Here is a 21,762-nt window from a genome sequence, read left to right on the forward strand (position 1 = left end):
GGAATAGGCTGGCAAAGTGGGCACCGCTGCATATTTTACCATTTTGAATAAGAAGCTGGAGTTCTGCAAGGGTTAATGATCCTTGGGCCACAAATTTCACACCGGAAACCAGCAGAGGGGGGTCACTTACATATGACCCACTTGTACTTTGCCTGGCCCAATGCTGTTTTGGGCAAGGAATAGGCTGGCAACCTCCCCCCTTTTTCTATTACTTTAAACAATAGTCAGGAAAGTCACTAAGATTATTTTGACATGATCTCCCACCAGTCAATCCATGCTGCTTTGGATCATGTAAATTGCTATATTAAGATTTCCATACTAATAACGTAAGGGTCACAGGTTGCCAGCTTCTTTCCTACATTCAGTTTTATAAAGAGGGACTACTAGTTAATTTTGTTAACCAAACCTCCGCCCGGTGCCAATGATGCTTCCCTGGCCCTATTTCAGGGTATCCGGAAGCGAAGAGTTAAACACACAGAGTCTCTATTCCTAGAAGGGAAACTTGGAAGAGGGAGCGGAGCCAGTCCCCATAGAAACGGTCCCATTTGAAAAAGCGTCCCTTCCGGTCTTCTTTTACTTCTTCCGGACAGAAAGCGGGCCTTCGGCTGCTAGAAAGGCTGCCTGGGATCCGAGGAACGCCTTGCAAGAAGGAGGGAGGGTGAGTCGGGGTTGGAGGGGGGAGGGAACTGGGGGAGACTGGGAGGGAGGGGAGGGGCGGGAGGGGGAGAGAAGGAGGGAAGGGCCCCCCAACTCCGAGGCCATCCGAGGGAAGGGAAGCCCCCCCCCCCAAGACCGGGCAGGAGAGGCAGCCAGAGGGGAGCCCCCAAGCAAGGGCTGTTTGCGGCCCAAGCCTTTCTGCTGCCTGAAGGGCCACATCCACCACCACCCCCTCCTTCCACCTCTCCTGCCCACAAAAGGGCTGATCCTGCACCTTCCGAGCCACTTCCAGGGGGGGAGAAGGTTCCCCTGTTTGCCTCCCTTGGAGGGCGAAAGGGTGGCGCTTGGTGGCCCCCCCCCCCCCCATTTAATGGAGGACACCTTCAGCCAACAACTCATGAGATCCCGAAACTCTGGGATTCCCTCGCCTGGGATACGAGGCTGGTTCCCTCTTGGCTGACCTTCCACACGGGGATGAAGGCCACCCTCTCCAGGCAGGCTTTCCTTGAGGGACTGACTGGTGGGTCTGAGAGGGACCTTTCGAGGGATTCTTATGGCTTTGAAATGTCTTTTTAGTCTTGGGTTTGATTTACAATCTTTAATCTATTCTTTGTTCCATTTTTAAAAGGTCTGTGGATACTTACTGTTGTTGCTTCTAAATATTCTTTTTCGTGATGTAAATCACCTTGGATCCTATTTAAGCACATAGATTGGATAAAATTATTTTAAATAATAAATAAAATAATTAATAAATACAGGAGGGAAATTATGAGCTGTCTATGTAAAGGATTCTGTTTGATGCAGATTTGTCCTGTTCTAGCCAGGAAATTAGACTAGCCGCCCAGAATAGACTTCAGTCTAAATGGGTATAAATTTAATGAATAAAAATGAAATAAATGAACTCGTACCTGGTGAAATATGTAGTAGAACAGTCACCTGCTAAAGATCTCTTCCTGAATAAGCAGGGAATATTTTTATGAGATTATTTTTCAAAACCAATTGAATGTAAAACAATGACTGTAAGAAACCAAAATACAAGTGAGTGTTTCACAAGATTGTGTAGATGATCTGAACGGAGGCACTGCTTTGATTGATGCCTAGCCTTTTAAAAGCCAAGCAATGGTTGCCTGAGGATTTTTTTCCACATCAAAAGGAGCTCTGTGAACACCTAATATTAAGGCAGCAAAGTATAAAAGAAAGTCAGAGGAAAGGCTTATGTTTTGGCTTAAGGTGAAGAATGAATCTGAATAGTTAGAAAGGGATCAGGAAAAAAGGGAAGATGGCCCCACTACTGCGTCTCTGACGATCTCAAGCCCATTGGTCTGTTCCTCTCAGGTGAACGGACAAGAGCCCCATCCTTCTGTCTTCCCTGTTGGAGATGATACTTGGTTGGTTTCCCTTTGTAGCATTTTTTTTTGGTCTGGCACATGCTCACTTGGGAGTGTCTTTGCTTTGCAGAGCTTCAGTCATGTCGTCTGTTAAGGAATTTATTTGCTCAGCAGGACGACAGTGGTTCGAAGACTGCGTTGGAAGTATTGTTGAGTAAAGAGTAAAATGGCAGACCAACACACACCCCTCCCCAGAGCTGGAAGACACCCAAATGTTATCCAGGTAACAAGCCTTCAGACATGCTCTGAAAGAACGGTGGAGAAGGTCCTAGATGAGGAGATGCCCAGCTCTGATATGCAGTGCCAGAAATTCAGGAAATTCTCCTACGAGGAGGCTGATGGTCCTCGAGAGGTTTGTACCCGACTCCACCACCTTTGCCATCAGTGGCTCAAGCCAGAGCGACACACAAAGGCTCAGATCCTGGACCTGGTCATCTTGGAGCAGTTCCTGGCCGTCCTCCCCCTGGAGATGTCGAGCTGGGTGAGAGAATGTGGAGCCGAGACCACTTCCCAGGCGGTGTCGCTGGCAGAAGGTTTCCTGGGTCTGAGTCAGGCAGAAGAGAGAAAGCAGGAAGAGCTAGAGGTGAGAGCAATCCATGCCAGGGCCTTAGAATCGAAATGGGGAGCCCATGACCCCTGCACACGCTCCCTGTTTGAGGCTGTTCTGCTGGAATTTATTCTTTCTGGTCCTTGAAAGGAAGATGTGGGGTCCGTGTTCATTTTATTTTGAAGCTGAATACGCGTCCCCAAAATTGGGGAGACCCTCTTCCACTTTAAAACAGCGTGCATCCTCCTCATTTGCATAGTTTTCCTATGGCACTGCACTCAATCCAGCCCTGTTGTAGGTGCAATGACACAATATGATGCCTTTCGGTCGGTTCCAGCGGGGATGGCCTTTTCTACTCCAAAGCGTCAAGAAAATGAGGAAAGAAATCCTACAAATTTTACCAATTCTCAAATGTTTTTCTTAGAAAATCTGTGGAAGATGTTTCTTCTCTTCCAGGTCCCTTTCTCATCCGCTGAGATCTTTTCCTCTTTGTTTTCTTTTCTCCCTTCTCACTGAATGTCACGGATCCTCAGTTGGGAAATCTCTCTGTAGAAAATCAGCCCGATTTCCGCAGAGCAGAGGAACCTCAGCAAGACAGTAAACAGGATCCTCAACAGGAAGAGATCAATCAAGGGAACGAAGAAGGTGTCAGCTTTATAGGTAAGATTTTGTGCTAGAAAGTTGTGTGTTTTTTAATGTGGGAAAGGAAAGACGGGCCTGTGTATGTTTTCTCCCTGACTTTTTAGCTGGGGATGGAGTGATATTCTTCTTTTGTTCTTTCTATACTTCAAACCAAGCCTCTTTAGTTTTTCAGTTTTCCGAGACCTATTATATAGCAGCCATTTCCTTTGTTTCTGTCCAGGAGACCATGTGTGAAAAGATGCATTTTTCCCATCTGAAACGGAAAACCTCTCAGGTGTAAATTTTGGATTGGGAGAGTGGTTCCGGTTCTGATAGGGTGTGGTAGTAGCATCTCTTTTTGCTACTCTATCACCCTACATTTTTATGTAACTCACTTTTTATATAGTGTTTATAGCTCAACAGTTTGGTCTAACTCATTTCCACGTGGGTTTTATGTCATTTTTTATATAGAGCCTTTTGGTCAAACTCCGGCTGTGATTCTCACTGATGTTGAGATCATGGTTTCTGACATTAATACGTAGGCGTTGCCGTAAGAGGTCCAAAGAATTCATCCGTTTAATCAAGAAATGCTTTTTAATCTGATCAGGGAAAGAGACACCATATAAATCGTCTATCCCTGGATTGAACTCCCAGCATGAACAGAAAAGTTTCTGAAACATAGGAAAGGGGAGTTCAACAGCAGCAGGGAGACAAATATGTGAGTCTGCAAGAAGGCAATAGGAAGGAGACACCCAGGAAGACCTCAAAGGCCAGGGTGTCTGAATCGAAAGATGCCCTGACTGAGACAGGTGTGTCTGTTGTACGTAAGCGTTTTTGAGAACTGTGCTCCCCCTCTGCCACTGGGTCTTTGCAGCCCAGATGATGCTAAAAGCATTCAAGGTATAGAAAACCATAGCACGCATTCAATTGATCTGGACACTACTGGCACATTGGAAATATCCATCTGGAATACCCCCCCCCAATGCTATAGAATTGGTAGAGAATGATCCCCAGCCGCCAATGGAGTGGGCAAAAGAACCCACAGAACCCTTGGATCCTGATGAGAGGAACCTCTTGGACCGTCTCTTTACTTTATGAAGTTCAAAATGCCCTAATTAAGAGATTTGAGCTTTTAAAGGGCCATGTGATAGAAATAAGGGCAAGGAAGGGAGGATTAAATGGCCACGAGAAACTTCACTGGGACAGAGAACACTCAGACACAATAAATCTAAGAACGGATCCATCTGCTTCTGAATGACAATCCATCAATGGTGGTGGAAGGTGGTGGACCCCTCTTTTCAAAGCTTTATCAGGGAATATGACACAGGACTCCGCCAGGAGACCTGGGAGAAGGAAGAGTTGGAGCTAAACGGTTTTGTAAGCTATTTATCAAAACCTGATTCCAGCTCCAGAGGAGGTCGCTCTAAAGAAGGCCTTTGCATCCTGATTTCTAACTTGGAGCCATCCACATCAGCTTAGTTCCAAATCTCTATATCCTAAGGCAATATTCATTATTGCAGAGGATTTCAATGTACACTTAGGTGCTAATGAGGAAACTTTATATCCCCACTTTCATTGGGTTATTAGATTCAGATGATTATATATTGGGCGTAAGTTGTCGACAATCCAAAGATAAAATATGGAATTATGCAGGATATTGCTTTACTCAGTTCAGAAAAAAGAGGGATCTCCTAATATTAAATGACTTTATGAAGGGAGACGGTTCTGGAGAATGTACTCATTTCACTAAGAGGGGTGGCAGTGTGATCTACATAGCTATCTTGCATTCTGCGTATTAATATATTTGCCCAATTTGAAATTGATAATACGTATTACAGAAAGTGATAATTTATGTCTGGCACTGACACTAATACACCCTCCTCGATTTGAATTACAATTGTACTCCAACAAAAATTTAGAGGTGATACAAGGAGATGTGCAAGTTGTATCTGAAGGCCTTAGGAATGGACCTCAACAGATGGGAAATCTTGACATCTGAGTGTTCAGCCTGGAGGCAGGCGATGCATCACAGCCTCTCCCATTTTGAAGAGACCCTTGTCCAGAAGGCAGAGGCAAGGAGGCAGTCCCGAAAGCAGCAAAATTAGGGAACTGGACAGGAGACAGACTGGATTTGTCTTCTGTGTGGAAGGGACTGTCACTCACATATTGGCCTTCTCAGCCACACTAGACGCTGTTCCAGGACCTCTATTCAGAGCACATTACCATAGTCTCTCTAGATTCTAGACTGAAGGATGCTTTCGTTTATTTATCTTTCTAAGACCTATGGCTAATGTAAATAAAATGATGTTTCACATCACTTTCAAATAAAAAAGACGTTCCTAAGCAAGCAGTAGTTTAGCTGTCAGGTTGCAGCACCCCAGTGCTTTAGCCCCTTCTTCAGCTCTTGCACAAAACCTCCAGACCTGGTAACCTTGAGGGATCAGAAAGGAAGTTGACTCTTCCAGGGTAAGACATACCTTTCCACAAGGAAAAATAAATTTAGGATGGGAGAGATACTGACATACATCTGTATACAGTCGTGGCCCGCTTAACGATTACTCCGTATACCAACGAATCAACGATGATGTTTTTGTGATCGCAGTTGCGATGAAAAACAATGTTTTAAATGGTTTTTTTTCGCTTTGCGAAGATCGGTTCCCTGCTTCGGGAACTGATTCTTCACATTACAACGATCAAAACAGCTGATCGTCGGGTTTTCAAAATGGCCGCTGGGTGCTCAAAATGGCTCCCCGCTGTGTTTCTGGACGAATTCCTCACTGTACAGGCACTGAAAATGTCTGACCCTATGGAGGACTGTGAGTTTTTAGCACATTGGAATGCATTAACCAGGTTTTAATACGTTTCAATGGGTTTTTTATTTTGCTTTACGACATTTTAGCTTTACAGCGATTTCGCTGGAACGAATTAACATCGTTAAGCGAGGTATCACTGTATAGCCTTGCATGCTTCAGTGAGTGGTACTCGTTTTTCTGTTATTTATCCTATATACCTTTTGAGATGCCGGTCTCTCTTTTCCTAACCACGTGTACTCTCTACAGCTAATGTTTGAAGAATTTAGCTTAACAGTTAGGAAGAAGGTAGGAAACACGGGGTGGAGAAGGGGAAAGAAACACAGAGGAAGGCAATGACTTCAGGGCAGGTGGAGAGAGACAAGGAACACCCCCACCAGATTTTGCATTCATTTTGTACAATGTGGGTTAAAACAAAGACAGAACTTGGTTTGTTTAGTGGTAATTAATAAATAAAAAGGTGATCCAGAATAAAAAAAAATTTTTTGCACAGCAGTTAAACTCTAGTATCTGGAAAAAAAGGAGAAATCATAACATTTGGTGTTTTTTAATTGTTGGAGAAATTCTTTTACTCAATAAAAAAATTAAAAGTCTCAGTCTTCTTCCCTCTTGGAATATCATTCACTCACAGTTTCCTGAAATGGCAGATTTTTTAGTATGTGAATGTGTGCCTTTAACTGCGGTGGGAATCCTCAGGTGCTAAACAAAGACTTTAGTATTTAGTCCATGTTTTTAGGATTATGATCTTCTCTTGAGAGGAGCTTCTAGGACTGGCTTCTCAACTCTTTCGTCTCTCCCGCAGGGGCCGGCGCGAGGCCAACGACAAGTAGTCCTTCATCTCTTCCTTGCTGTGGAGACGCCGATCTGGTAGGGCAAATGCCTTGTATATTTCGATTATATACTGTATATTATGCTTACAATTTATGCCTCTTGGAGTTTCTGTGGTTTCTTTAACTGCTTATTTAATGTACTACTATTATATTTTTGAAACAGAATAGTGTATGACACTTAATGGGGCAAAGAGAATGAGTGAGGGTGTATTGTGTGTCTGGTGTGTGTGTTTGTGTGTGTGTGTGTGTGTGTGTGTGTGTGTGTTTTAATTCTTTAAGGTATTTTTAATCATAGTTAATTCCTTTTTAATGTATAATTTATGCTGTTTTTAACTCTACGTTTTCCCCATGGTGAGCTGCCTTGAGTCACGTCCTCGGGAGGAAGGCAGCCCACAAGTATTGGGTTGTTTGAGCTTTTCCAAAAGTGAAGATGGAGACACCAGGAATTACTTTCCCATCTCTCCTCCCAAAGCCCAGATCATTCTAGCATTTATGTATTTATTTATTCATTCGATTTATACCCTACCCCCCTAGACAGCGTCTACTCGGGGCGGCTTACAAAATTGTAAAATCATTAAATAACAATAAAAACATCACAATCAAAAATAAACAACATTCATAGTCATAAAAATCATTTGAACAATAATATAGCATGATCAAGATGGGGAATCCAAGAACATAAAGAAAGAATTCAGGAATTGACATGAGGGAAAGCCTGTGTGAAGAGTCAAGTTTTTAAATGGCTCTTAAAAACACCCAGCGAGGGAGCCAGGTGGATCTCTGATGGAAGGCGGTTCCGTAGTGGAGGGGCCACTGCGGAGAAGGCCCGGTTTCTTTCTTTCCGGGCCTCTCTCGGCGTTAGGCCCCTCAACCGACCCTCCTGGCTATGCCGAGTAATTCGAATAGATCTGGGTTTGGAGAAGGCGATCTGCCAAATACCGAGGTCCCAACCCATTTAGGGCTTTATACGTCATCATTAACACTTTGAAGTCGATGCGAAAGCGAATGGGCAGCCAGTGTAAGGCAGCCAGAATGGGAGAGATATGGTGGTGTTTTCTCACCCCACTAAGAAGTCTGGCCACCGCGTTCTGCACCATTTAAAGCTTCCGCATCAATCTCAAAGGTAACCTCATGTAGAGCGCATTGCAGTGGTCTAATCGTGAGATTACGAGTGCGTGGATGGGAGTAGTGAGGGCCCCCCATCAAGGTAGGGTCGCAGTTGGGCAATCCGCCACAGATGACAACAGGCGGAGTGGGCCACGGACGCCACCTGGGTTTCCATGGTAAGTGCCGGGTCCAGATGTATCCCCAAGCTGCGGACCTCACTCTGTGTGGTGAGAGACAACCCCCAAAGGGAGGGAGTCTCCCAAACCGCCAATGGGGGGGCCACCCACCCTCAAGACCTCTGTCTTGTCTGGGTTCAGCCTCAACCCATTCAGCTGCATCCATTGCAGTACGGCCTCCAGGCAGCGCTGAAGGGACAGAACGGCATCCACTGAAGTACGTGAAAAGGAGATGTAAAGCTGGGTGTCATCAGCATACTGATGGCACGACGTCCCACAGCCTCTTATGACCCCACCCAGCGGCCTCATATAGATATTAAACAGCATTGGGGAGATAATCGACCCCTGTGAAACCCCACGGTTCAGAATCCACGGGGCCGAGACATTCTCCCCAATCTGTACTCTCTGGGGACTGTTCTCCAAGAAGGAACGGAGCCATGCAAAGACCAGGCCACCAATTCCCAGCTCAGAGAGCCTCCCTAGGAGGATACTGTGGTCGACGGTATCAAAGGCGGCTGAGATATCAAGGAAAACCAATGAGGACGTATTGCCCCTGTCGGCCTCCCTCAGCAGGTCATCCAACTGTGCGACCAGTGCCGTTTCTGTACTGTGGCGCGGCCTGAATCCCGACTAAAATGGATCCAGAGCGTTAGTTTCATTCAGAAGCGCCTGAAGCTGATCAGCAACCACCCTCGCTACCACTTTGCTAAGGAAGGAAACATTGGAGAGAGGCCTATAATTGCTGATTTCGTCGACCGCCAAATTTGGTTTCTTCCTAATGGGCCTAATGAGTGTCTCCTTAAGGGCAAGAGGAACCTTGCCCTCCCGGAGAGACCCATTAATTATCGCTGTGGCCTGTTCCGTTGTTATAGGCTTGGCTGCTTTAATTATCCTATTGCTGACAGAGGGTCCCTGGTTGCCTCAAGGAAGCTGACAAGGAGGGACGGTGGGTCACCAGTAGCCCTTTCCCTCCCCCTGTTCTATCCCGGCAACTGTGGTTTGGAGGCCTCTCTTCCTGGAGGGAGCATTTGGCCAAAGTGACTGGTAGCCCTTAGTAAATGTTCCCTCCAGTATTAAGTTGAAACCTATAATATGAGATCCACCAACTTCTCTTCAGTTGTTCCTTGGGATTGAGGAGGTTATCTTTATTAATCCTATGAAGAAGGCCTTCTTTCTTTTCCATTTTTAGGGTCCAGTGACCTTTGAGGAGGTGGCCGTGCACTTCACCCAGGAGGAGTGGGCAATGCTGCATCCTGACCAGAGGGCCCTCCACCAGGAGGTCATGGAAGAGAACTGGCAAATGGTATCCTCTCTTGGTAAGGCTCTCTTCTTGTTTGGTTGACGCTAATCTCCATTATTACCAGTGCAATAACAACTAGCAACAATAACAGCAACAGTAGTGTTTCCATGGTAGAATGGTGTCCCAAATCGGTTTAGCCACTGCAATGTTGGCAGATTTGTTACTGCAGTGATCCCACGGAAAATAAAAGTAAAGCCATCAAAATAACAAGAAAATACAGTGGTGTCCCAAATGACGACGATAATCCATTCCGGGAAAATCGCTGTTAAGCGAAATCATCGTCATGCAAAAAGCCTTTCCCCGTTGGAATCCATTGAAACCCATTTAATGCATTCCAATGGGGAAATTACCTCGTCGTCCAGTGAAGATCGCCCACAGGGAAGCCATTTTCCTAGCGCTGATCAGCTGTTAAATGGCTGCCCTGCGAAGCATGGGTCCGGAACACACAGGGCAGCCATTTTAAGAACCCGGCGATCAGCTGGAAAAATCGTCGACTTGAGAACAAACGGTTCGCGAAGCATGGACCTATTCAACGTCCAGTGGAACTCCCCCATTGGAATGACTGTTTTGCAAATCGCTATAGCGATCGCAAAAAGTCACCGTCCTGCGGATTCATCATACAGCGGTGTCCTCATCTAGCGAGGTACCACTGTAATAGTAAACCATATTAAGCTAAAACAAAATCTGTATTAAGATTTAAAGTCCTCATACAGTCCTAATTCTGTATAAAGACCTTGACCTGGACCTTATAAAGAGTATAATGTTGGTACCAGGAGTCCATGGAGGAAATCAGGATATTTCTCTTAGCTTTCTTAAATAAGTTTATAGATGTGATGGAAAATTAAAAGCGGAAAAAGAACAATGTATTATAGTATTTGAAAGACTGACAATTTCGTCTTTCCATTAGAGATTTCTTGCCTCAATATCTACATCTTTAAAAACGGCTCGTTTTTTTTTCATCTTTAGATTTGTTGATCTCTCTAGTTCAGCCTTTTTTACATTTGTTGTCCTTTCCTGCAGATGAATGGAGGGAGAAAAATGTACGCCCCAGATATGAAAAGACATGTACACAGAAATTAGAGGTTGCAGGACATCCGAGAACCCACACAGAAGAAACTTGTACCAAAGAGAAGCCGTACAAATGCATCATATCTGGAAAATATTTTCGTCTGATGGTAGCACGGATGGTTCACAGAAGGGTCCGCACTGAAAAGAATAGCTTTTTCCGCAAAATGTCTGGGAAATGCTTAAACTCCAAGGCAGGCTTTCTGGGCCATCGAAGAGTTTCCACAGGAAAAAAACTGTACAAATGGCAAGTGGGTAGGAAATATTTTGTTCATGATTCAAACTTTAAGAACCATAAGAGAATTCACACAGGAGAGACACAGTACAAATGTCAGCAATGTGGGAAATCTTATGCGCAGAATTCACAGCTCGTGAGTCATATGAAGTTCCACAAGGGAGAGAAACTATACAAGTGTCAGGAGTGTGGAAAATGTTTTGTGTGGAATTCACACCTTGTGAGTCATATAAGGATCCACACAGGAGAGAAACCCTACAAATGCCAGACGTGCGGGAAATCTTTTGCTCAGAATTCACACCTTCTGATTCATATGCGAGTTCACACAGGAGAGAAACCCTACAAATGCCAGGAGTGTGGGAAATGTTTTGCTCGGAATTCACACCTTCTGCGTCATATAAGGATCCACACAGGAGAGAAACCCTACAAATGCCAGACTTGCGGGAAATCTTTTGCTCAGAATTCACAGCTTGTTGGTCATATGCGAGTTCACACAGGAGAGAAACCCTACAAATGCCAGGAGTGTGGGAAATGTTTTGTTCTGAATTCAGGACTTGGGAATCATATGCGAGTTCACACAGGAGAGAAACCCTACAAATGCCAGGAGTGTGGGAAATGTTTTGTTCTGAATTCAGGACTTGGGAATCATATGCGACTTCACACAGGAGAGAAACCCTACAAATGCCAGGAGTGTGGGAAATGTTTTGTTCTGAATTCAGAACTTGGGAATCATATGCGACTTCACACAGGAGAGAAACCCTACAAATGCCAGGAGTGTGGGAAATGTTTTGCTCTGAATTCATACCTTCTGCGTCATATAAGGATCCACACAGGAGAGAAACCCTACAAATGCCAGGAGTGTGGGAAATGTTTTGCTCAGAATTCACATCTTGTCAGTCATATGCGGGTTCATACAGGAGAGAAACCCTACAAATGCCAGGAGTGTGGGAAATGTTTTGCTCAGAATTCACAGCTTGTCAGTCATATGCGGGTTCATACAGGAGAGAAACCCTACAAATGCCAGACTTGCGGGAAATCTTTTCCTCATAATTCAGAGCTTGTGAGACATATGCGAATTCACACAGGAAAGAAACCATACAAGTGCCAGGAGTGTGGGAAATGTTTTGCTCAAAATTCACAGCTTGTCAATCATATGCGGGTTCACACAGGAGAGAAACCCTACCAATGCCAGGTGTGTGGGAAATATTTTGCTCGGAATCCACAGCTTCTCAGTCATATGCGGGTTCACACAGGAGAGAAACCCTACAAATGCCAGGAATGTGGGAAATGTTTTGCTCGGAATGCACACCTTGTGCGTCATATGAGGATCCACAAAGGAGAGAAACCCTACAACTCCCATAATTGTGGGAAAAGTTTCACTTCGAATTCACCAGTTATGAGTAATATGAGGATCCACACAGGAGAGAAACCCTACAAATGCCAGGAGTGTGGGAAATGTTTTGCTCGGAATTCAACGCTTGTCAGTCATATGCGGGTTCACACAGGAGAGAAACCCTACAAATGCCAGGAATGTGGGAAATGTTTTGCTCAGAATTCAACGCTTGTCAGTCATATGCGAGTTCACACAGGAGAGAAACCCTACAAATGCCAGGAATGTGGGAAATGTTTTGCTCAGAATTCAACGCTTGTCAGTCATATGCGGGTTCATACAGGAGAGAAACCCTACAAATGCCAGGAATGTGGGAAATGTTTTGCTCTGAATTCACAGCTTGTCAGTCATATGCGGATTCACACAGGAGAGAAACCCTACAAATGCCAGGAATATGGGAAATGTTTTGCTCGGAATACACCGCTTGTCAGTCATATGCGGGTTCACACAGGAGAGAAACCCTACAAATGCCAGGAGTGTGGGAAATGTTTTGCTTGGAATTCACACCTTCTGCATCATATGAGGATCCACAAAGGAGAGAAACCCTACAAATGCCTGGAGTGTGGGAAATGTTTTGCTTGGAATTCACAGCTTGTCAGTCATATGCGGGTTCACACAGGAGAGAAACCCTACAAATGCCAGGAATGTGGGAAATGTTTTGCTTGGAATTCACACCTTGTATATCATATGAGGATCCACAAAGGAGAGAAACCCTACAAATGCCAGGAGTGTGGGAAATGTTTTGCTTGGAATTCACACCTTCTGCATCATATGAGGATCCACAAAGGAGAGAAACATTACAAATGATAGGAGTGTGATGTTTCACTTAGAATTCACAGCTTCTGAGACATAAGGGAGTCCACACAGGAGAGAAACTATACAGATGCCAGGCGTGTGAGAAATGTTTTGGTCAGATTTCACAACTTGTGAGTCATAAGATTGTCCACACTGGAGAGAACTCACAGAATTGCTAGGAGTGTGGGGATTGTTTTGCACACAGCTCAACTCTTGTGAGGCATAACGGGGGTCCGCACAGGAGAGAAACCAAATAAATGTCAGGAGTATGGGAAACGTTTTGCTGACAGTTCAGAGCTTGTGAGTAATCAGTGTCTCCACATTGGAGAGAAACCATACAAATGCTAGGAGTGTGATATGTGTTTTGTCCAAGTCTGAAGCGTAAAGGAATCCATACGTGGAGGAACACCTGGCTCAGTTTATTCATTTATTTATTAATTTACAATATTTCTACAGCACCTTTCTCCTTGAAAAGGACCAAAGGCAGCTTACAACAGTTGAAGACAGTATTCAGAGATTGGAACAATGAGTGTACAACAGTGGTTGACATCATTAGACAGAGCTAAAAATACATATAAAGAGGCATCTCATTAAAAGGGCATTTTAAAGCTAAGAACTATATGTGTACAAATATTTAAAAGGGAGGGGAAAAGTCACTTTGAGAATTAGAAAGCCCGAAACTGGAAAGCACAATAATAATCCCTCTAAAAATCACACATACAGGTGGCTAAATTACCGAGGGAAGGCTTGCCTGAAAAGGAAATTACTGAGGGAAGGCTTGCCTGAAGAGCAAGATGGGACCAGATTGGCCTCCTGTGGGAGGGAGTTCCAAAGTCTGGCAGCATCCACAGAGAAGGCCCGTTCCTGTGTTCCCATCCGATACAGTGTTGAGGGTGGGGGACGGAGGGAAAAGCCTCGCTTTGTGATCGTAAACCCCAGGCCAGCTCATAATGGGAGATTGCTTGTAGGTTAAAACTAGCAGTGCCGCATTCAGCAATGTGGCTGCTGTGTTTTGGATCTGCTGAGGCTTCTTGACACTTTCCATTGGCAGCCCCACATAAAGTGTGTTGCAGTAATCCAAGTTCTGTGATTACGTATTATCCCCTGTCTATGAAGGCTTGACGGTATTTATTTATTTATTTTATTTACAATATTTTTAGCCGCACCATTGCCAATGGCTTCTGGGCGGCGTACAACATTAAAACCTAAAAACATTAAAAACATTTTAAGAAACAGTATAAAATACCATATATTAAAATATTTCTTAAAACAATTAAAACATTAAAAGTAATTAATTAAAATGCTGGGTGAACAGAAAGGTCTTTGCCTGGCGCCGAAAGGCCAAGAGTGTCGGAGCCAGGCGGATCTCTCTAGGGAGGGTGTTCCAAAGTTGGGGGGCAACAACCGAGAAGGCCCTATTCCGACATGCCATCCCCTTCACCTCTTTCAGAGATGGCACCTTCAGAAGGGCCTCCTGGCCTGATCTTAGAGGACGGGCAGGCACATACGGAAGAAGGCGGTCCTTTAGGTAACCAGGTCCTAAGCCGTTTAGGGCTTTATATGTCAAAGTAAGCACTTTGAATTGGGCCCGAGCAGCAACCGGCAGCCAGTGTAAATTTTTCAGAACCGGCGTGATATGAGTCCGTGCGGCGGCACCACTTACCAGCTGCGCAGCCCGGTTCTGAGCCAGTTGCAGTCGTCGGACCGTCTTCAAAGGCTGCCCCACGTATAGCGCATTGCAGTAATCCAGTCTGGTTGTTACCAGTGCATGAGTGACTGCTGCCAGGCTCCGCTCATCCAGGTAAGGGCGAAGTTGATATATTCTCCGCAGCTGTAAGAAGGCACCCCTGGACACCGAGTCCACCTGGGCTTCCAAGGTCAGACTGGGGTCATTTGTGCTTGGGGTGTGCCGGGTCACACCATTCCAGCAGAAAATAACTCCTCATGCAGGACGAAACCTCTGATAAAGGTCCAGTCACCCCAACTTAGCTGCTTTCTACATGGTACCTTCTAAAATCAGACCATGATCCAAGATGGGTAATAGGAAGAGTGTGATTGCTTCAGATCCTTCCTTCCTCAATTACTTGCCTTGCACAATATTTTTATAGACAAAAATCTCGGGGGCGGGGAGAGTCCCAACAAATGTATGGGGTTTTGCCATAAGGATACAGTCCTGCCCCTTCCACTAAAATATTGGGATTAAAAACGTCCTATGCTAGCGTGGTGGATTAGGCTGATGGTGAGAAACCTGAGGGAAATATTCGGATCGTGAGAAGGCCATCCCCATTCTGAGAAGTGGAATTTTTAGCAGATACATGGAGTAGAAGAACAGTACCTTAAAACCCAACCTCTCAGTCCATTAGAATTACAGCGAGAAAAGTATCCATTGCAGAACTCCAGATACTGGGCATGGGGAAGAGTTTTGGGTGCCATGAGAGGAAGTGGCCTGAGTACACCACGACAAGGTGAGGTGAGAAGGCTGGAGGACCAGCGATGGCTCTGTTGCTGGCAGAGGAGAAGCTGTAGAAAAATAAATAAACAAGCAACCCCTCTTGGGGGACACCGTATGCAGGTGCTTATATGCAAATGCCTAAAGCATCTGAGCAAAGATTGGACAGCTGGAACATTTAGTGCCTAGGGATAACATTGATATATTGGGCATAATGGAAATCTGGTTGAATTTGGAGAACCAGTGGGATACTTCTATCCCTGGCTATAAACTCTCTAGGAGGGAGAGGGAGCGGCATGTCAGAGGTGGGGTGGCCCCTTCTATGTCAAAGAAGAGGTAGAATCCGGCAGAATGGAGATGGATAACAGATCTGACTCCAACTGAGAATCACTGTGGGTTAAACTGCCAGGCCCAAGGAGTGATGTGATAGTGGGAGGAGGAATGGTATTATCCTCCAGATCAAAAACTTGAGGGGGACCTTGAAATGAAGAGACAAATCAGGGAACTGCCCAAGAGGGACAGGACTGTAATCAAGGGAGACTTCAATTATCCTCAGTTCTGTCTCATAAGAAAACTAGTTAGAAAAAAGTTGAAAGGGTAGGTTAAAAAGAATCCAGTCTCTCCAGAGCGCATCTCTTAGGCATCCTTCAGTCTCGAGAGACTATGGTAACGTGCTCTGTATGAGTGTCCTTTCTGGAGCACGAAGCCTGAGTAAAATAATATGGAGGATAGGCTGTTACCCAAGCAGCAAATCCCCCCTCTTCACATAGCAGCTTTAAATATGTTAGAAGCAGGAAACCTGACAGAGAAGCACCTGGCCCTCAGGCTAGTGAGGGAGGTTGTTACTGCGAACCCGCGTAGAATCCAGCAGAGTTAATATTTTCAGGTCCAGAAGGCGAAATAAATCACTCAGACACATTCAGCTTTCTCCAGCACATGTATTTACAGCATATGTACAAGTGCAGAAAGCAGCAGCATGACAGCATGGCAAATGAAGGTGGTGATGCATGTTCTATACAGTCCATATATATATACAGTTGAGCCTCTGCTCTTATCCAATCACATCAGGGTCATGCAATGTTGTACTCATGTTGCATCATCCGAGGCACCACCTCTCCAGAGTCACTGTGACTCAGCACATTACACACCTGTATAACATGGCAGCCCATTATTACTTCTGCTCTGCTCTGTTCTGTTCAGGCCTGTAAATTTTCAATACTCTTGACACCCCTCCTAATTTACATCTGAACAGAAACCATACCCAGTTCCTTAGTTATTTCATCATGTCTTTGTGCATTCAAAGGTTTCATCATAATGTCAGCAACATTCTTTTCTGTTTTCCAGTACTGTACTGTAGTTCTATTAACGTTTCTTTTATAGCTTCTCTTACATTATGATATTTAACATCTACATGTTTGCTCCTATTCCTCATTTTTTCAGTTACAGCCATCTGTATGTAAGTTGTGTTGTCTTCCAACTCTTTTATTGTGTTATGTGTTTCAACCTTTAAATCTTTAATTCTTTGCTTGTACCAGACTACTTCAGAACATAATTCTGATAAAGCAGCAAATTCAGCTTCTGCTGTAGAAGTAGCAACTGAATTTTGCTTCCGAGATTTCCATCGTACTAGGGTGTTTGGAAACATTACTAAAAATCCAGACATTGTTTTCCTGTCACTTTCATCATTCGCCCAGTCGCTATCAACACAAGCCATTAAATTCAATTCTTTTGAAGGCTTTATAAATAAACATTTGTCACTTGTTCCTTTTATATACTTAAATACTCTTTTAACACCTTGCCAGTGTTTTACAGTTGGCTTTGACACATGTCTGCTAAGTATATTCACTGCTGCTGCAATGTCTGGCCTGGTCCAATTAGCTAAATACATTAAACTCCCAATTGCAGATTGGTAAATTTCTTGATTTTCGAATTCTTTGCTTAATTCATCAGACTTTTGGAAATCTATAACCATAGGGGTTTGTACACTTTTACAATCTTGCAAATTGTATCGTTCTAGCATCTGCTCAATTTTCATTTTTTGACTCAGTACAAAACCTTTGTTTTGTTTCTTTATTTGCACCCCTAAATAATTTTGTATTGAACCCAAATTTTTTAATTTAAATTTCTTTTTCAGTTGCCTTTCAAACATGTTTATCTGGCTCTGATCCTATGACATGAAACATAGGTCATCCACATATGCCAACAATATATTCAGTTCATTTCCATTCTCTTTTATATATCGGCATGGATCAGCCAGACTGTTCTTGTAATTCATTTTTTCTAACACTGCGTGAAGACATTGATTCCAGTTTCGAGTCTATTGTCGTAACCCGTAAATAGCCTTATTCAATTTCTAAACCATCCCTGGTTTTGACCCTTCAAAGCCAGGTGCTTTTGCCATGTATAACTCTTCTTTCAAGTCTGCATTTAAATATGCAGTTGTTATATCGTAATGGTTTATAAAATAATCCCTGGATGCTGCTAAGGCCAACGCTATTGTCATGGTTTCTGCTCTCACAGTAGGCGAAAACACCTCATCATAATGCAGGTTTTCCTTTTGTGTAAAGCCCTGAGCCACTTTGTACCTAAATTCTCCATTATCTTGCAGTTTTCTTTTGAAAACCCACTTGCTGCCAGTCACCTTATGCTCAGGTGGTAGCCTAGTCTCAGTGAAGACCTTGTGGTCATCCATGGATTTCACTTCCTCTTTCATGGCCTCCTGCCATTTCTTCCTCATAACTTTTAGGCTCCTGGTACACATGGCACACCCTTATTTCCCCTACTCCAAACCTTGTGGGTGGAATCCCTTTGTTGGCCCTCTCAGTTAGGACACAGTGGCCTTGCTCAGTCCTGGCTCCAGGCCTTCTTTGAGGACTATCCAGGGAGAGGGCTTCTTTCCACCCCCTTAACTCTTGTGGAGTCCCTCATGGTCAATTGTCTCCCTGTTGCCATTTAATATCTATATGATGCCTCTGCAATAGGCCTCTTTCATCAGGAGTTTTGTGTCACGATTATGTGGACAGCATACAATACTTTCTCTCCTTCCAACCCCTTTGTATTGGATGTAGTCTCATCCCTGAACAGTGGGAACAACAGACTGAGGTTGAACCCAGAAAAGACGAAGGTCCTTTGGATGGATGCCCCTGGTGTCAGCAAATTATGCAGTCAAATAATTGTGGGGGAATGCCCCTCCCCAAGCTTGCTAAGCTGTTGGCTGATTCTACAGTCGTAGAGAACGCTCTCCTGGATGACGTCACAGCTGCTTCTGAGAGGAGTAGCAGCTACCCATTCTTCCTCTTTCTCATAGTGATAGGGAGATAACTTCAAGGCCTTTCTTTGGGCCAATCCTAAAATGGCATTATGTAACCATTGTCCTATATCTATACTGTCAACTATCTGTGAGCTTGTAAGTTTAATAAAAGAGAGTCCTCCTGGGGGCGTTGCCCCAGTGCTGGATCCAGAGCTGGATCCAGAGGTGTATGTGGAGGACTCTGCTGGCAGACATCCCTGCGTGTGTGGCTGAATTCTTTAACTTCTCTCTCTAAGACTTTTTGCTATCCTAATTATCTGGTGGTCACCTAGACTTCTCATTTCATGACCCCTACAATAATGACAAGCAGTACAAAGTACAGTACATCTCTAAAGCCTGAGTCATTCCTCAATCACCATGCCATCACCAGTTTACTAAACCAGTGCACCATTAGCAGACAACTTACTAAGGAATATCCCCGTGTGGGATCGGCCCCGATCCCCCTGCTGATGAAACTGGTCTTTCCACCTCTCTGAGAGTCAGGGTGAGATTCCCGATGAGCACTTCACCTGCGAACTGGGGAGTTGGGAGTGGTGATGTAGATGATACATTTGAAGCTGCAGGTATAACCAGGGCTGGGTGGGTTTTTTATGGAGGAGCTGGAGGACTCTTGGGCGGATGCTATCGACCGGCAGGTGTTCAAGGCCCAAGAGGATTTGGCATAATTGGAACACTTGACAGCCAGCTTGAAAAAATATCAATTGCAGAACTCCAGATACTGCGCATGGGAAGAGTTTTGGGTGCTGCGAGAGGAATTGGCCCGAGTACACCCCGACAAGGTGAGGTGATAAGGCTGGAGGACCAGCGATGGCTCAGTTGCTGGGAGAGCTCTTTGGCTGCTGGGATTGGAAGTCACCAGATTCAAGGATGCCAATCTGGAAAGGAGGGAAACCATCCCCTAGAGGGGGCCGCTTCTACAGGCGATGGGCACAATATCCAGTTGCCCTGTTGATCCTCCTCATGGGGAGGCAGCAATTCAATTGTCAGGAATATAGAGTGAGAGGTTTGTGACAGCTGTGAAGACCGCACGGTGACTTACCTGACTGGTGCAAAGGTTACAGACATCACGTATCCTCTGGATCGGCTGGTACAGAATGCCGGGGAGAAAGTAGTGGTGTTGTATGTCAGCACCAAGGACATGGGGGAATGTAGCCAAAAGGCCCTGGATGCCAAATTTAGGTTGCTAGGGAAGAAGCTCAAAGCCAGGACCTCAATGGTAGTGTTCTTGGAAGTCCTCCCTCTTCCGCGCACAGGGCCAGCTGGGGCAGGTGGAGCTCAGGGGTCTCAACACGTGGAGGTCAGGGGGAGGAGTTTAGATTTATTAGACACTGGGGAACAATTTGGGAGAAGCCGGGCCTCTACAAGAGGGACGGGCTTCACTTGAACAAACACAGAACCAGACTGCTGGTGCGTATCATTAAAAAGTTGGCAGAGCAGCTTTTTAAACTGAATCCCAGGGAAAAGCTGAATGATACCGAGTGGTGTCTGGTTCAGGACGCCTCATCCCTGTGGAATGAGGGTGGAGAGGGTTGTTGTTTAGTTGTTAAGTCATGTCTGAATCTTCGTGACCCCATGCCAGGCGAGGTGAAGAGGACAAAGCAAAGTGTGATGCTTATATACCGCCCCATAGCGCTTCAAGCACTCTTTGGGCGGTTTACAATTTAATTATGCAGGCTACACATTGCCCCCCCCCCAACGAGCTGGGTACTCATTTTACCGACCTCGGAAGGATAGAAGGCTGAGTCAACCTTGAGCCGGCTACCTGGGATTTGAACAGTACAGCGGTTTAACCACTGTGCCACGAGGACAGTGTAATAATTAGGAGTGTGATGGGACGTGAGAGTTGGTCCATTGGAATGAGAAGCTGTGGGAGGAAAAAAAAGAAACAGCACTTCTTGAGGGACATTGTATGGGGGTGCTTATACAGTATGCAAATGCCAGAAGCATTTGAGCAAAGATGGGAGATTTGGAACATTTAGTGGCTAGGGTTAACACTGAAATAGTGGCCATAACAGAAGCCTGGTGGAATTCGGAGAACCAAGGGGACACTTCTATCCCAGGCTATAAACTCTATAGGAGGGAGAGGGGGATATGTCGGAGGTGGGGTGGCCCCTTCTATGTCAAAGAAGGGTTAGAATCCAGCAGAATGGAGATGGATGGTGGGTCTGACTCCATCATAGAATACCTGTGGGTTAAACTACTAGGCCCAAGGAGCGATGTGATAGTGGGAGGGGGTTTCTGTCACCCTCCAGATCAAAAACTTGAAGGGGACCTTGAAACAAGGAGACAAATCGGAGGAGTCCAAGAGAGACAGGATTGTAATCATGGGGGTGTGAGTAGAAAATTGCTGAGAGTTTGACTTCTTCACTAAGGAGGAGTAAGGGGCATCGGTGTGTGAGTTGTAATTAAATCCTTGCTGAAAGTTTGACTTCTTCACTAAGGAGGAGTAAGGAGCCATCTGTGTGTGTGGGTCTAATTAAATTCCTGAGCTGATAAGATATAGCTGACTTAGGAAGATGCAGACTCCGTAAAAGCGAGGCTGCGCAGTAGAAATAGAATGTTTTTGCAACCTAATGAAATTGTAGTAAGTTTGTGAGCCATAACGGACCGCCCGGACGGACAGCCTATATAATGTGTACTCTTCCTTTGTTCCCCAGAGAAACCAACGCCTTGCGTGGCTTGGCTTGCTTTCTCTCCGCTTTCTGCAGCAGCGAATAATAAATAGCCTCCACTTTGTAGCCTTCGTGTCTCTGTCCATTTCTGTTGGGGGAATTCATAAGGGTCTTGAATTCTGATTAACAGGGGACTTCAATTATCCTCACATTGACTGGGGCAATGCATGCTCGGGTCAAGAAAGAGAGACTGGATTTCTTGACATGTTAAATGACTGTGAAGCCAATCTCTCCAGAGTGCCTGGAGCCTGTTTAAAACAACGATAGTAAAAACTAAAAATCCCAACACTTGTTTGAGGTATAGAAAGAACTAAAGAACAGCATCCCTCCACTCCCAGTCCCGTAAATCCAAGAGAGGAATATACATAGACCTTTCCTTTCACAGAGGAGAAAAATACATATCCTCATAG

At 44.9% G+C, this 21,762-nt stretch overlaps 1 protein-coding gene across 1 annotated transcript; it reads left to right on the forward strand.

Annotated features, from left to right (window-relative positions):
• The first annotated feature begins 1,052 nt into the window (after positions 1-1,052).
• Positions 1,053-13,537, forward strand: LOC140703996 (uncharacterized). Its single transcript, XM_078388216.1, has 5 exons — positions 1,053-2,628; positions 3,126-3,252; positions 6,826-6,890; positions 9,326-9,452; positions 10,457-13,537. Exons 1-5 carry the CDS (start codon positions 2,212-2,214, stop codon positions 12,931-12,933), a joined length of 3,213 nt encoding a protein of 1,070 aa, XP_078244342.1. The 5' UTR covers positions 1,053-2,211; the 3' UTR covers positions 12,934-13,537.
• Positions 13,538-21,762: the final 8,225 nt, after the last annotated feature.

This window comes from Pogona vitticeps, chromosome 2, assembly GCF_051106095.1.
Source record: "Pogona vitticeps strain Pit_001003342236 chromosome 2, PviZW2.1, whole genome shotgun sequence".
NCBI classification, from domain to species: domain Eukaryota; kingdom Metazoa; phylum Chordata; class Lepidosauria; order Squamata; family Agamidae; genus Pogona; species Pogona vitticeps.